This window comes from Leptodactylus fuscus, chromosome 6 (genome assembly GCF_031893055.1).
Source record: "Leptodactylus fuscus isolate aLepFus1 chromosome 6, aLepFus1.hap2, whole genome shotgun sequence".
Lineage (NCBI taxonomy): Eukaryota > Metazoa > Chordata > Amphibia > Anura > Leptodactylidae > Leptodactylus > Leptodactylus fuscus.
In genome coordinates, this window is record NC_134270.1 from 68,895,396 (window position 1) to 68,912,334 (window position 16,939).

A 16,939-nucleotide genomic window follows, 5' to 3' on the forward strand; every position below is an offset into this window, starting at 1 on the left:
GATTAGTTTATCATTCCCTTCACATTCAATGATGCTGGTTTGGCACCAAAGGATGGGCATTTCATTGATATAATGGGTAGGAATGGTGATTAGATGACAATTGATTTCAGCTTGTATTTCAGTTGTCAGAACTCTGGGTTTGTATATGCTGGTCACCAAAAGATGGTGTTGATACAACTTTGTAAACTATCTGCTCCTGAAATAATACAGTATGTCTCCTATTAAAAGTTTTGTAGTAAAGGACATACAGATAAAATGTATGACTGCAGGATCAGAGAACACAGGGTTTGTTTGTAGCCTGTATCCATGAACACATATAGATCTGCATATATACTATATACACAAAATTAGATGACTTTTATGACTATTTGCAAAGTTGCATGCTCATATGTATTTGAGCAATGAAAATGGCCGTGAACATGGACATAACCTTTATGATAATTCTAAACCTGATTCACATAAATGTATATTCAACCCAAAGGGCTCAAAATGGGGTAATTTTCCTAATGTTTGTTTATGCCAACACATCAGTTGTACACACTGTCCGTAGGGTTTAGAGCTACTTTGTGTTCTTTTCTTCAGATTTAGCAATAGCAATTTTCTTCATAGTTAAAATACAACTTCCCTGTACAGAAAAATGGGAAAAAAGTAATAAAACCAACTTCACAGGCTCCAGGAGCTATACCTTTGGTCCGAACATCTTTGAGCTCAGTAATTCTAGAACTCAGTTCTCTAGGCTGTAATTCTTTTCAACTTCACAAAAAAACAGAGTTTGTGTAGTATAACACAAACCACTAAGATATCTAGATGTAATCCTAAAAAACACACCCATTGCTTTAGCCACAGTAAAAATCTATTAGTATTTAGCATAGTGCAGGACCTATTGTCATATAAGAAAGAGATGTTTCTGCGGTAAAGGATATGTACAGTTTAGCAATTTCCCAAAGTATCTATAATAGGAAACTATGCAATGATCTGGATTAGAAATATCCTACCATTTTTGCAGGGGTGAACCTACGGTTTGTGCCGCCTGAGGCGGACGTCAGAATGCTGCCCCTTCCCCCCAGAGGAGGGGGTGAAGTGGAGGGGCGGGGCCGAGCGGAGGGGGTGTTGCAGAGCGGAGCGAGCGTCGTTAGCAGGCAGAAAGCAGGCAGGGAGAGGACCTGCTCTCAGCTAAGCGTGAGGGGATGCCGCTGGAGCAGTGCTGCGTCCACAGGGCCGCCCCAATCCACCGCTCGCTTCCTGTGCCGGGCTGCCGAGACGGTGACGCTAAGCCAGTCCAGGACAGCTTGTCCTGGACTGGCTTAGTTCAGCAAAAATGCCGCAGTCGCTTCAGGACGCCTCATGGGAGGTGCGGCACTGCATTTTTGTATACAGTATAGGCCTGGTTCACATCTGTGTTCGGTATTCCATTCCGTTCGTACGGACATCGTGCGGAAAACACACAGACCCCCATTATAGTTTATGGGGTGCGTGTGCTTTCATAAGCTCACTGCTTGTCAATGTGTTCAGTATTCTGTTCAGGGGTCCCCAAGCAGACTCCCCGACTGAAATACTGAAAGCAGATGTGAATCGGGCCTTATATGGAAAGCGATGTGTCTCGAAGTTTGCAAATTACAAACAAACGTTGTGAAATCTTGTCCTGTAGTAACGTGTTACTCTCTTCTACCTGTAGGTTAGAGAAATGTAGTAATGTGTGACAGAAAGGTCAGACTACACATTGTTTTGTTTGAAGTCTGTAGCTGTAGACCCACAGGTCTGTATACACAAAAGGCTATGAGAATTCAGAAAACGGTCAGATTTCATAAAGTATGTAGTAAACTGGCGTAAATGAGGATAAATCTGACGGCCTTGGCCCTTGTCACACCTCCTTTTAGGAATACTGGCAAGGGCTGTACCAAATAGTAAGAAGGTACCATTTGTGCTAGAAGATCATGGGTCCAGCCTTAATTAGGATCACCTCTCTAGGGGTCCAGGAGCAGCTGCCATGGTTGCTTCTATTAATTGCCCAAAAAGGTAATGTGTCTCATTAGAGAGAGATGGTACAGGGACTTATTAGACCATGCATGCCCTATTAAGAATTCTGGGTAAGCAATATGCAAATAAGACCATGGCTTAGTTTTCTTTCAAAACTATGCATTAATCTATAGGGTGCTACCTTCCAAAAGGTGGTGCTGGGAGCAAGTTCCTCTTTTCCACCTTACCCAGTTTCTCCATATTCACAGTATATATGTGCTGATGTTTTCCCTTCTGCCTGCCCAGGTTTACACTTTCTTAGTAGCTTGCTGGAGTCTTCCCTCTGATTGACACTGGGTATGTAACATGCATTATAAGCAGCGGTACAGTGTTATATAGACAGGGGTATGAAGTACACGTCAAATGAGTCATTGTAATTTTATTCACATGCAGTACACAGGAATATTTCAGATTTCTCCATATTAACTCATTTGACAACCAAAACTATTAGAACTAAAATGTGTCCTATGTTGTATTTCCAAGATGGAGGCACTTTGGATAAATTATTATGAACGTGAATGAATAATAGGTTCCTAATATAATGTTATTAATGATATTATAACAATCCATAATGGAAATTATCTGGAAATACTGTTCACATTGCCCGGAAAGCTAAAGCACATGGTGTTGTTCATATTAACATATTAGTACAATTCTCCTAAACTATATTCACACGAGTTAGTTTCATCTCCATTTCTGCAAAACCTGCAAGCACAATAACAGCGGCATGAAGGCCGCATATAGGTGCACTCTAATATTAGGTACATTTATCTACCTGTAAGATAAGCAATGGCTCATATAGGAATGTAGAACACAACGTGACACAAACAACCATATCACATTCCATAAGAATATAAGAATCCACATTTGAATTATGAAGTATATTTGTATAAAACAGGCAAAAAGAACAAATAATCGCAGCCAAAGAGCCAGTCACAAAATAACACACATATAATGATGTGAATCTAGGTATCACATGTAAATTTATTTACAATAGTAATTCATTCCATAGAGAAACTTCTATTTTTCCGTCGGTTAAATCTGTATTTTTGATCCTTGTAACTTTGGAAGTAAAAAATAAAATGAAAAGTAATGTCTTTGTTATACACACAATGACCTCTAGATGTCACTATTGTCTTAGAGACCGGACAATAGTAAAAGCCCCATGAGAAGTAGAAAATGCTTAGTGTAGCGAATGGTTGTCCATCCCCGGGGGCTAAATACTGAAAGTGGTAAAGGTTTTTGTTAAATATTCCAAATATAAAAAGGAGTCTAGTGTGGGGTGATGGTAATTCAATGGTGAGCAGAGCCTGCTGTCCACACAGAGATGATATGGGGTTTTCAATGAAGTCCAGAAGCTCCAAACTTTTTGCAAATAGGCCCTCCATGGTAGAGATCAAGGGGGGGGGGACGCTAACAGGGAAGGGGTTGTGTTGTTAACAAGCTGAAAGGGAACGTGCAGTTTCTTGGCTGTGGTAGAAGGATGGAAACTCTGCATCCAATTTCTTGGAGCTGAACAGTCTTCTAGGAATAGCGTGCAAGCTTGTTGTAGTTTTGATCCAGATTTCTACACAGACACATCGACAATGTCATGACAAAGAGCTGGAAAATAGAAATGAAAGGAATAACATGTTAGAAATAGTCATAGTAATGTCACTGTGCAAGAATCAGATATTCATATCACTATTATAATCCAGGAGGGGAACTACAGCACCCATCATGTCCTGCCCTGCAGACAATAACAAACTAAAAGAACATTTTATCGGCATATATATTTCCCTTGACCTGGGGCCAAACCGCCATGAAGACCTGTTCAGAACACATCTATTGTATATACAAAAGCTTCTCATCATTCCCATCCCCTGTTGGTGCCCCCCACATAGTAATCATGCCCCCATTTCAGCCACAGTCCACCCCATAGAATAGCTCCTTAACTATATGCTGCTGACCAATTAATATTTTTGCTGTTAAAGGGTTAATATTCTCCTTTCTGAGGGTAGAAGTCTGTGTATCTTCTCTCCAGGTTGGCACAGTTCCTGGCTGCACCCTGGGCACACCTCATCAAGGGGCTTCCACTGCGTATAGGCCCAGCCTGATAAAACTGGTGGTATTTATGTCGAAATTGATAACTGGCACGCCATATGGAATATGGTGATGCTATGGCACTGCTGATAAATGTACACAGGTTTTAGCTTTTCAGCTAAAAAAAAACTATAACAAGTGCAGCACTTTGAGTCTAGTTCTATGCCAGATTGTCACACCACAGCTGTCTTGGCACAGGGAGGGGTTCAGTAGTTTAAGGGAGGGTAGTGGAGACAACAAGTGGCAAAGGGCTGTGTATTGTATTTGGAAAACTTCACTGAGCAAATGATGCTTATTATGTACAATGCTGGTGGCAGTGCCCTCAAGTTAAAGGGGTTTTCCTAGGAAAAACATCTATGGCGTATCCACAGGATATTTCCTAAATGTCAGATAGATATGGCAGCACCTATCCTTAGCTCCGAGCTCCGCTGTTTCCATAAACCCCAAAGAAGTGAATGAGAGTTATGGAGACAGCGTTGTACAACGAGCTACTTTATTTCTATAACTCCCATTCACCTCTATAGGAAATCCAGAAACAGCATACGGTAGTTCAGAGTCACGCTGTTTCCATACTATACCTTACAGCCAAAATTAGGTAGGATGTGTAGCATATTTCTAAAGCTGACACATGTACATGGTAGGGGGCTATTTGCTCACAGCTCCTTAGTGCATTAGTTTTGCCTTTGCCATTTTTTTAAAAGGAATACCGACTTTTTTTTTTTTTTTTTTTTAAAGCAGGGGTTAAACAGGTGGTGGTGGGGGTCTATTAGAATTGGTCTAGATGCTATATCGATTTTTGTTTTAAAGGGCTTGATCAGCACTGGGTATTGCCGGCCTATACTTAGGATAAGTCACCAGATTGGTGAAGTTCCATCATCTGGGACCTTCACTGATCAATTATTCGGAGTACTGTGTACAGAGCCGGTAGCAGATGCACTATTATAGCTCAGCTCCTACTCACCTGACCCCCACTGAGCTAGTAGATGAATTATACTAAGAATAGGCCATTAACAGTCAGTCTTGGAACCCACTTAAAGTAAAAAAAAGCCACATCAGTAATTTTTTAACTCGTATTTTACCTTGCCAATACTCCGAATAAAAGTCCCTGTAGAACAAGGGCACAAGAAGCTGCAGATATTAGCTCAATGATTTATATAGTGTTATTGTCAGCAATGTAATGTAAAAAAGCACCCCAAAAAACATCACTGCATCACTCAGAAGACTACACAGAAGATCCATCACACAGAAGAATCAGCACGCAGAAGAGCCAGCACGTAGAAGTACCGGCACGCAGAAGAGCCAGCACGTAGAAGAGCCAGCACAAGATAGACTTAATAGACTGCGTAAAACATGTAAGTGTTATATGGGTTGAATGTGACAACAAGTCTGCTATCCTCCAGAAATAGCACCACTATTGTTCTTAGGCTATATCAGGTATTGCAGCTCACGCTGTCATTTTTATGATGGCACTATTATGAGGCATGATGGTTGTCACTGTTATGAGGGCATATATGACTGCCAGTACTATGGAGGCACTGAGTTATCAACTGATATGGGTGCACTGTGACCTTTGTTTGCTTACCTTTCGACTTATCGGGGTGCTGCACATTTTGCCAATTTTCATAAAGGAATCACAATATTGCATGTAGCCCCACCATGGACAAGACCTTATTGACTAAGCTCAGCATTAAGATACAGGCCTGAACATTAGATCAGAGATTGCATTATCGTAGACATATGTAGGTTTTCATTACTACAAATATGTCACTAATGTATTTGTATCTAAGATGGGTTGGAGAAGGGGGGTTACTTTCTCCGTCCCTGAGCATATTGGGATCCTAATAATGACCCTACTCCACGTCCAGTAATTACAGGAAAGATAGGTTTACAGTCTCTTTAAAGCAAAGTGCATTGTGCCAGTGAGCTGCTGGTAAAGGATGTAGCTGAGTGGAGATGCAGGTGCTGACCATTGGAGGGGAATTGGCTGTCCTTGTGGTCCCAGGTTTAATGTTTCAATGGCTTAGATAGTACGCAGAATATTTTTGTTACAGTAGGGTTTATTTGGTTTATCGCTCTAGGGCTAGTTGCTCTGAACATTTTTCCATCTGTTTCTGCAGAGTTTACCCAGAAATTACAATGTGTAGTGCACAGGTCACAAAAACAGAGAAGAGGAAAGGGGAAGGATTCGGTCAGTCTGTCCCACCCGCCATCATGTGCTATTGAGGTTCACAACATGCACTGAACAGATAAGGGGTCAGCAGCACAAAGTAACAAAAGAGGAACAGAAAACAGACGGCTCCATGATGAAGGAGAAGAGAATATTTTCAGCAGGTGTGTTTATACAAGAGGAACGCCATACTGTTCTGCAGGCAAAGGGAAAAAACAACGCTGAAAGAAATGCCTGCACAAAGTGTCTGATTTACTAAGAGTGGCCATGCTGAAACCACAATGTATTTTGCATGTTAAAGGGAATATAACCTAGTGCTATCATCCATAGTACAGTCATACTGCCAGTGCTACCAACAGACCAACGGCATCAAAGACCAGCACAGCCACACATATGGTTAGGATTACACCATGTCTTCTTATTCTCAGGTCAGCAGGATGATGTGGTTAGTGATGGCCACATGAACATGGTTATGATGGTAATCTGTAGTTATATTCTCACCACATTTACCAGCAGGAAAACACGCCATTAAAGTAGATGTCCAATCTTATGTGGAATGCAAATCAACTGAAACACCAGTCTTAGTAAAGGCCCTAACAGGCGCAAGTCACGGATGATTTATGAAGAGGCTCTAGCATTGATGTATTGCTTTGTGGAATGTGGCGAGCGGGGCGCCGATTGGGAGATGTGCTGCATCTGTTGTGCATGAGGGGTTATTACATCAAAGAAGCGCTAAATTTTCACCCATTTCTATAAGAAAACATGTATAGAGGGTTTAATAAATTCACCCATTATGGTTTTTTTCTTAAAGGGATCCTGTCATTAGAATCCCTTTTTTTTTTTTTTTTAACTAACATGTAGGAATAACCTTAAGAAAGGCTATTCTTCTCCTACCTTTAGATGTCTTCTCCACGCCGCTGTTCGGTAGATTCCGTTTTCCGTCTTTATGCAAATGAGTTCTCTTGCAGCACTGGGGGCCATTTTTTTTGTGGCAGCTTATGCAAGCTCTTGTAGTAAGCGGCCACAAAAAATGGCGATGTGCAGGTTCAGTCGGCACTACCTGAGTCCCGCTGTCAGAGCCAACTGCGTATGCGTAGAAGATTGAAAGCCAGGCCGGAAGACGATGCGTAGAGGCCGGTTCCTGAAGAAGATGGAGGCGGCACTAGAGCGTTCTCTCGCAGCCCTGGGGATGCCCCCAGTGCTGTTTAAGCAATGGGGCCTGCCCCCAGTGCTGTAAGAGAACTAATTTGCATAAAGACAGAAAACGGAATATCTACTGTACGGCGATGGTGAGAAGACATCTAATGGTAGGAGAAGAATAGCCTTTCTTAAGGCTATTCCAACATGTTAGTTAGAAAAAAAGGGATTCTAACGATAGGATCCCTTTAATGTAAATTCTCTGGTAAATAATTCCTCAGTATATCCTTATAGTTTTTCTGATAACTAATTACAAATTCTCTATAGATCTTTATAAGACACTTGAATGTAAGCACACTATTGGTAGCAGCGTAGTCAGCCAGATTCTGCTTTAGGAAATTCAGCAGAAAATCTTTGTTTTACAGGACCAGCAAGGTGAATGAGATTCTGGCTTTTCCCATCCACATATTGTGAAAAAAAGCAGAATGTCAATTTCACCTGTGAAAATGCTTGCGGTTTCCTGAAGATTTAATAAGGGAAGAAAAGCTTCAAAGAAAAACGCAGCAAAAGCATAATTAAAAATGCTTCGGGAAATAAAAGGATGCGTTTAGTCTGCATTTTTTTTCGCAGTATTTTTTAGCAGTTCTCCACAAAGTGAGGCCTTACTTTTCTTCTACAGCATACTGATGACAGGTTTGCGTAATTCTCTTTCTCTGCCAGTGATTTGGAGCTCTATATCTTATAAAGATATATTAATAAATGAATCTTAGACCTATGTTAAACTATTTTTTTTTTTAAATGTAGTTTGTGAGCCCCACATAGAGCTCACAATGCACATTGTTTCCTATCAGTATGTCTTTGGAATATGGGATGGAAATCCATGCAAACACGGGGAGAACATACAAACTCCTTGCAGATGGTTTTATGCCCTTGGCGGGATGACCTATGTTAAACTATTGTTGCTCTTTAGCATAGCTGGCAACTGTCCTGTATTTCCAGGGACAGTCACAAATTTTTAATTTGTAATCCCAGCAAATTTAGGCATTTCTTAGCCCAAAAAGGAGGTGTGACTTGCAAAAGCCTGCGTGGAAGTGGAGCTAGAAATGGTCCAGTGGCAGGATTTAAATATTCCTACAATACCAATGGCAATGTTGATACTTACGGTATGCTTTATAGTTTTCCAATATTGGATCCCAGGTAGGGAAATTTTATTATCATCTTTGAACACTATTTTATAGTTTGCCCATTACGGTAAATCAATTTGCATGAAAAGCCGAGTTAAACCCCGAGCTTTTAAGTGAGAGTTGGAGTTGAAGTCATAGGATTTTTCTTGTGAATTAGAGAATCTTTACTGCTTCTGTCTGACCATGGCTCTAAGACATTTATAAAGGAGGTGGTATTGAACTGTGTACAATAGAGGTCAGAGATGGCGCTATGGCCCATGGACACCACTGCACTGGTTAGGCCTCCTGTATTGTACACCACAACTATCACATCTACAAGTAGTTGTAGGCAGCCAGAATCTTATTAACTGTTTAAGTAAAGGATTTGTGTGCAGGAAAAAAAAGGAGCTTTAATCATTGTCCAAGACTGGATAATAATTAGAGTGGTCATTAAGGGGGCTTTCAGGCTCTAAATGTATTTTTGATACTGATGACCTGTCCACAGGATAGGTCATCAGTATCTGAACTGTGGGGGTCCAACACCCAAACCACAGACATAAATCCTCTGATCCAGCTGCCTCCTAGTTCCCAAAGCTAAAGCAATAGGTAAAGAGCTGCAGTACCTCGGTATCACCACAATTGAGTGAATGGGGCTATTACTTGAATGGGAGCAGGCTGTTTCCACTCACCGTCCACTGTTGTAGCTTCTGGTGAAAAGAGGCAGCCGGATGAGTGGATCTGTGTGGGGTGTGGATGTCAGACCCCCACCGATCAAATGCTGATGGCCTATCCAGTGGAGCCAGAAAACCCCTCTAATACCATATTGGTGGGGGGTCGATATCTCACACACCCAATGATCAGCAGTTCAAAGCACCCTGTAGAGAGCATTAAGCAGACCACTCCATGCATGGTGTCCATGCCATGTTACTGCAGCTCAGCTCCCTTTAACTTGTATAGGATCTGAACTATAATAACATGGAAAAAACCACTGCACAGTATGTACAGCTGTGTGCTTCTGGCTCCATCCATACCCTAAGCTGAAAACAGGTGATCAGCAGGGGTGCCAGGTGTTGGACTCCAATTGATCTGACACTGATGACCTATACTTAGGAAAGGTTAGCAATATCTAATCCCATTAAGCTGCAGTACATTATGAAATTCATCTGCAAAAGAATTTGGACCTATTTAGAATTAAAAAGTGATATAGTGCTCAAGTAATTAAAAAAAAAATCAAAGCAATTATGGACTGTAAATACAAAGGCTGTACATACAGTATATACAAATGCACCTTCATTTAACTACGATGCACCTCCAAACACCAAAAGAGGGTATCTGAAAGTGTGTAGTAAATGACCCCAACACAGCAAACAATCCAAAGGGTCACACAAGACATAACCTGACTGGGAAGAAAAGGATGTCATCTGACGAGCTTCTCATTAGTCTTTTCTCTAGAACCAAAGCCAATATTTGACCCATGAACTGGAGAAACTGACAAAGTACAAAGAGGATTGGTTAGTCTTTGTTGATTTCTGGTCCGGATGGTGGAGGATGTGAGGGCCTCACAAAATAATGTAAATATTCTATATAAGAACGATCTGTATTTAGACATGTGAAGAAGAGAGTGAATACTCACAGCGGCAAGTGTGAGCTCATTTCCTGCAAATTCATAAAAATAATTCTTAAAGATAACAGTAAGTCAGTAAAATAGTAAGTTGTACGGTTTCCCCTATGTGTGCAGTAAATAACCCTGCACCGCATGAAACTTCCTCAACTCAATGTGGATTATATGAAATATGATGTACAAGAAATTCAAACATGTCCATGGTTTTTTTCAGGAAGTAGAAGTAACTCATGGTTAGAGAAGTTGGAATATTTTATATTATGGTTTCAGGAGACTTGTATAACTTTGTACCGTCGTTGTAAATTCTAACTTTTAGTTCTACATGTCTTTACTGCCCACCATAGACAATGAAGATACCATCTGTGTTAATAGGCGGAAATCATTTTCCAACCTTATGGTAAGTCATTTAGACAGACATCTGCTAATCTGATCAGCTAAAATTATGTTTTTTGCAGGTATTCTTAGTGGTTGTAAGGTCTCAACTACTTAGCATGCAAATGGTCTATTTAATGTCTCATGTCACCTAAATAAACTGACTAGACTTCACGTGCATTTACATTTATGTGTAAATCATGGCAAAAAAAGCTACAAAATTGACACATGTAAATTAACGATAAAATAGTATATTTTGAGTCACGCACCCTAAACTCACCAACTTTTTACCTAAGTGTGATTTGCCACTTAGATCTTAATGCACACATGCACCTTCAATATTTCTCAGCCCAACTACTCCTCCCAATATACACACTTGGTTTAACCATGCATGTATACAAAAGTATATGTGCATCAGCATATACCAGTAAAACAGGTAAAAAGGTGTCAAAGTGCCCATACACTAGCAATAGCTCTCAGCTCAACTGTTTCTACAAGCATACGGGTGACCTGATTATGATGTACAAATAAATGAATGAACAGTATAGAGAGCTTTCCAATCACCTCTTTAAGGCTAGGTTCACTTCTACATTAGAGTCTCCATAGGAGATTCCAACACAGATTCTGCCCAAAATTGGCAGAGAGAAAAGTCATGCACAGAGAACTTTTCTCTATGTCGGTTTCAGTATAAAACCATCAGAAACCCCATGGAAACCCATTATAGTCTATCCACGGTTAACTGCTTTTTTTTTTTTTTTTTTTTTTTTTTTAATGTAGATTGTGAGCCCCACATAGAGCTCACAATGTACATTTTTCCCTACCAGTATGTCTTTTTTTGTAATATGGGATGGAAATCCATGCAAACACAGGGAGAACATACAAACTCCTTGCAGATTGTTTTTTTTACGATAAGAACAGTGAGACTACGGAACTCACAACCACATTTTATGGTGGTGTCTGATAACTTAACAAGTTCAAGAGGGGCCTGGATGCCTTTCTTGAAAGAATATCATAGGTTATGAGAGCTGGAAATTTTTAGGATATGATGTTGTTCCTGGGACTAAGCCCAATTGCCCTATTTGGAGTTAATAAGCAATTTTTTTCTTCTGATTGGGCAATTGACATCCACCTCATATAGGTTTTTTTTGTCTTTCCCCGGATCAACTTGGTAGATGTATAGGATGGAAAAGATTGACTTGTGTCTTTAGTTAACCTTATCTACTATGTTACTATACACACTTGGTTTGGCCTAGCATGTACAAAATATCATATGTGCATAGGTAACTAAGGTCTTAAGCTGCCCATACGCCATCACTAACTCTGGCAGTGGTTTAATTTTAGGAAGAGCAAAAAGATTAGGTGTTACATTTCAGTCTAGAGACCCCCACAAACATAAGATAGGTGTCTAGTCCTACTATAAATTGTCAGCTTCGACTGACTTGACACTAATGTGTGGGGGCTTTTAAGATGCCTCAGACAGACAACTGGGGGGGGGGGATTTATTAAAATTGGTGCTTCCCACGCTAGTTTTAAATCATCTTCCCCACTGGTGCCAGGTGCCCCTGAATTATTAGGAGGATCCAGCATCTTATTTCAGGTGTAGCACAGTAAGTCCTTGTGCACCAGAAATGAAATATATGACAGTCAGGGTCTTGCATAGATTTCTGGTAAAACTCATACCATTTATGTCAAGGCATGAAAAAAGTTTATTTTTTTGGAATTTCCTGGGGTTTTTGCACAAAAAGTATAACTTCTTGCCTTCTGCAACCAACTTGTCACTTTTCTAAAAAGTGGACAGAGTGGGCTGAACAAAGCAGGGCAGGGATGTCACAGTCCAACAGGATTACTATAATTTATGCCAGAGCCTTGGCTGGCATAGATTTTGTAGTGCACAGGACCTCCTGAGGCTTGGCCGGAGTTTAATAATTCTGGCACCTTTCATGCCAGGGCATAAATAGAATAAGAGCACCAGTCTTAATAAATCAGCCCCGTAGGGCCTATAGAAACCATCTCCAGGCAATATTTACCAATAGATAGTAACAGCAATCTTATGAATTTGGTTAGACAGTTAACAAAATTGAGGTTTTGGAGCTACTCAAGTTTTTAAGATCTAGTTCCAAGATCTAGAGGCTGCCCACACCAAGCAGTCACCTTTCAGTTTATAATACATGGAAGCCGGTCTGGCAATGAAAAGCAGATTGGTTGCAATGGGCAACACCTTCATGTTCTCGTTTACATAAGTTTTAATATATGAAGCCTATCACTACATGGGTTGGAAATGCCACAGCATGAACTGGAGAAACACCATAATGTTATAATATCGTGATAATACCCACCTCCAACAAAGCAATGCCTATGCATACTCCAATAATACAGATGAAGTTATTTATTATAAAGGCCTGGATACTGTTCATGCAGCCCTAAAATAGAAAGAACATATATTACCGAACATCACCGAACATATATTACAATCACTGACGTCAACATTCTAGTACTATAAGATATAGAAGTATATTCCAGAGGAAACAAAGAACAGGCCCAATAGTATGATACTTCTACAACACTACTTTATATTGTCTTGCTTATAGGTCAGTAATGTCTGTTCGCTGGAGGTCCGACCCCAGGAAGTAAGCCAATGACTACAGTAATTGCTTGAATGCAATGTCCCCTTTAATGTTCATAGTAACACATTGGCCCATTTACTCAGACAACTATCCACAGTGCTACAGCTCAGTTCTCTTCGCTTGACCAGGACTCAACTGCAGTATCAGGCACATTGGCCTATATACATCAGCAATGTGCCTATGTAACCAAAATATAGAAGCAAGTATTGTGTCCATGATCAACATGGGTCCCGAGGATGAAGTGCCAATGTCCTTCTATTGGCAGGGATCAGAATCAGACCTACAACAAAAATCGACCTGCTATAAAAGTCTAGACTACCTGTGCTGAGATCCTGGAAATCTCTTTAAGCCTTTAAGCAGTCTCCACTTACTGTCTTATATACAGGCCAGTTGTCCCTTGAAGTTGTTGTACAGAATCCACTACCGTGCTCCAGTAGGGGCTCAGAGATATCAGTACCATTAGCAGTGCCATTGATGTTTGTATTAGGAATGAAGGAAGATATATTTCTGCAGGAACAAGGATACAAGCTGACTGAAGTATTTTCAGAGATTTTCTGATTTTTCATCCAGTCTTCAGGGGTGAACCAGCCACAGCAGCTCATCTGTAACACAACAGCTAGTGAGACAAGCATGCTATGAAAATCGACATAGAATTGTTGGTTTCATATATTTAATTTGAAAAAATGCACAATCTAATACAAGATGCAGGAGGATGGAACAGCAAGTATTGAGCACAATACAACTGATAATTGTAAACAGTAAGGGGTGACTATTGGGGGTGCAGAGATCAAAGTCACTCCTGGACCTGGTGCCTGAAATCCAAAGTATAAGAATACACTTTTACCATAACTGGCACCTTGTATGTGTAGGGTCTTGTTACTGATTTTACATGGGGTCCAGTAGTTTCAAGTTGCTCTCCTGAATAGAGATAGGGCTGTGATAGTCAATGCTTTGGAAAAGTCCATCACAGATGTGGCAGTAATGGTAACCCAGTAATATCACCAGTTTGTCTGAAGTTACCTGTTCCTGTGCAAAATCCAAACTTTCCTGTAGTTCGGTTTGATTTGTAAGAATCCCATAGTTCTTGATAATATTTTCCACATATTTTCCCACTGCAACATTCAACTGGAGAAAGAATTTTTAAAAATAAGTGTGACCATGAAAGTAAAAAATATAAAGAGTTTTATTATGTAAATGTATGTACTGTGTATACATATATTTCCTGTATCTATAGGAAATATTGGGTCAATTGTGTCTCTAGACCAGAGGTTCCCAAACTTTTTTTTCACATAGACCACTTTCAAAATTTTACTGGTTTCGGTGGACCCCCTGCTGCTACATTTTTACCATATTCCCAAAACTCGTAAAAAAATGTGAAGATTAGATTTAACGTAGACCCCCGTCAATCTGGACCACTTTGGGAATCACTGCTCTAGACAATGTTGGGACTTTAACTCTCAGTATTATGAGAACTGTTTGTAATGAAATTTGACAAGAACCCTCAATGCTCATTGTGATTTACTGTGATCCACCATATATGTAAATTAGGCATATCCATTATCTATTGATAAAGGGGTAGAATTATATCTCGACTAGCATACAGAGTATAGAGTATATGTTAATACATACCGAGGACCGCTGAGTGTATATCAGCACGCCTACAGTGATCTGAGCCGCAAACAACAGCAGAAGGAAAGCAAAATACTGAAAAATAATAAGAAAAACAACTGATGAAAAACAACTATATAAACACATTAAGTTTGTAATTTTCTTTCTTTGGAATCAAATTATCTAAATGTTTCTGGAAATCAGAAATATAAAGAAAACTATTCATCCGTAGTATTAGGAGGAGCATCTGACATTTATTTGCCTAAGTTTGCCCCTGCTTGTAACTAGCCTATAAGTAGTCTGATGGCTAAGAACAAAGTGACTGCCATATGACAGCTGCTTAGTTATTACTTTGTTGCATTGATCATAGAGATATGAGGAGATCAGGTCATGACTGACAACATGCTCAGAAGGGGCCACACGGTGGCTCAGTGGTTAGCACTGCAGCCTTGCAGTGCTGGAGTCCTGGTGTTCAAATCCCACCAAGGACATAAAACCATCTGCAAGGAGTTTGTATGTTCTCCCCGTGTTTGCATGGATTTCCATCCCATATTCCAAAAAAGACATACTGATAGGGAAAAAATGTACATTGTGAGCTCTATGAGGGGCTCACAATCTACATTTAAAAAAAAAACAAAAAAAAAAAAAACATGCTCAGAGTGCCATGCATAGATCTGCGCCCTTTAACATATTGCATTTCATCATTTTTATTTAGTAATTTTAATCTTCTACACTTTATGTTTAACAAGTTCTCCACCTAACTTGGACCTCTTGACATCCGGGGCATTGCCTATATTACTAAATAGTCAGTCCTTCTCTGCAAAGGTTACAAACCACAAGACACACTGAAACTAGAGCACAGCCTGGCATACAATACCACTGGGATACAGTAACAAAAGTGGTGAAATAGTGAGGTTTTCATAGATGACAATAGGGGATGCTTTTTGATAACTAGTTTGCAGTTGTAAATTTGGGTACACATACTGGTTATGTTCAGGGGCCATTCCTATATTCTACATTTTCTATAGAAGAGCAACAGATATGTATATGATCACTGAGTAATACTTTTCAATGTACCATGTACAACCAGCTACAATGTTTATAGCTTTTGGTGCTTGTATGTGCGCAATGTTTTATAACTGCCAGGTGCAGAGAGTGAAGAAAAACAGCCGTTTCCCTTAAAGGAAATTCTGACTAATACTTTCAGTTCTGCCAATCAAGAAGGCGAGCCGTCCTGTATAGCAATACATACTGCTGGGGTGTTCCCAGTTATACATTTATTCCTAGATACCAACATATAGGAACCATCTCCGATGTATACATAGTGAATAATATTACTTAGATTGATATATTATTTAATATAGAATAATATACTCACTACTGTAAATTCTAAAACTATAAGAAGTTGAGTAGGTGCTGTAGGGGATTGTAATACTTTACTGCTAGGCTAGATTCACGTTATTCTGTTCTGCTATAGGAAGGGAATGAAACAGAAATAACAATAGTGCTGGATCTGTTTTATCATTTTACTGGTAGTGTTGGTACCAATATCCCTGCACTGTCAGAAGGACGGGCCTTACAGAATAGCATTAATGCTGGGCTATGAAGAATGACCCCCTTGACAGTACAAGGCTATGGAAGAGTACTGTCATGGGGGGGGGGGGAGGGGGAAGCATTCCTTACAGCCCAGCTAGAACATTTAATGTAAAGGTGGTTCTTTTAGATTCTCATCTCCCTAAAGTTTATTTCTTTAGGTAGATTTTACTTGCAATAGATTTAGTTGCACCGCCTCTGTGACTATGCCTCTACTAATACTGCACATGAATTTGGACAGCTAATACACAAAGATCATGTAAGCCCATTAGGAAATAAAGCAGAGCTGACAAAACCTATATACTTTCCTGAACAGACCATAGACCCAGACCAACAGATATGATCACACAAGGTCCATTATGAAGTTTCTGCTTAATGATATCTCAAGAAGAAACTCTATGGATTACTGAGAACAATACAGTCATTAAATTGCAATGAGTAAGGACAATAATCTGATGAATTATAAAATGAATGGTGTACGGTGTCACCACTCTGGAAGTAGAAGGACACTTTAACATAGGCCACCTGTTTTTGTCTTTCATATTTGCTCTTTTTC

The 16,939-nt window shown here is 40.0% G+C and overlaps 1 protein-coding gene across 1 annotated transcript in view; it reads right to left on the bottom strand.

Moving 5' to 3' along the window:
• Positions 1–2,398: 2,398 nt before the first annotated feature.
• LOC142210761 (leukocyte antigen CD37-like) overlaps positions 2,399–16,939 on the bottom strand; it is a 69,288-nt gene continuing 54,747 nt past the window's right edge. Inside the window, exons 5-9 of the mRNA XM_075280161.1 lie at positions 14,812–14,886; positions 14,203–14,307; positions 13,554–13,784; positions 12,895–12,978; positions 2,399–3,618 (exon numbers count right to left, since the gene is read on the bottom strand). Of these exons, the coding sequence (XP_075136262.1) occupies positions 3,541–3,618; positions 12,895–12,978; positions 13,554–13,784; positions 14,203–14,307; positions 14,812–14,886 (573 nt within the window). The 3' untranslated portion in view covers positions 2,399–3,540. The remainder of the gene's footprint in view (positions 3,619–12,894; positions 12,979–13,553; positions 13,785–14,202; positions 14,308–14,811; positions 14,887–16,939) is intronic.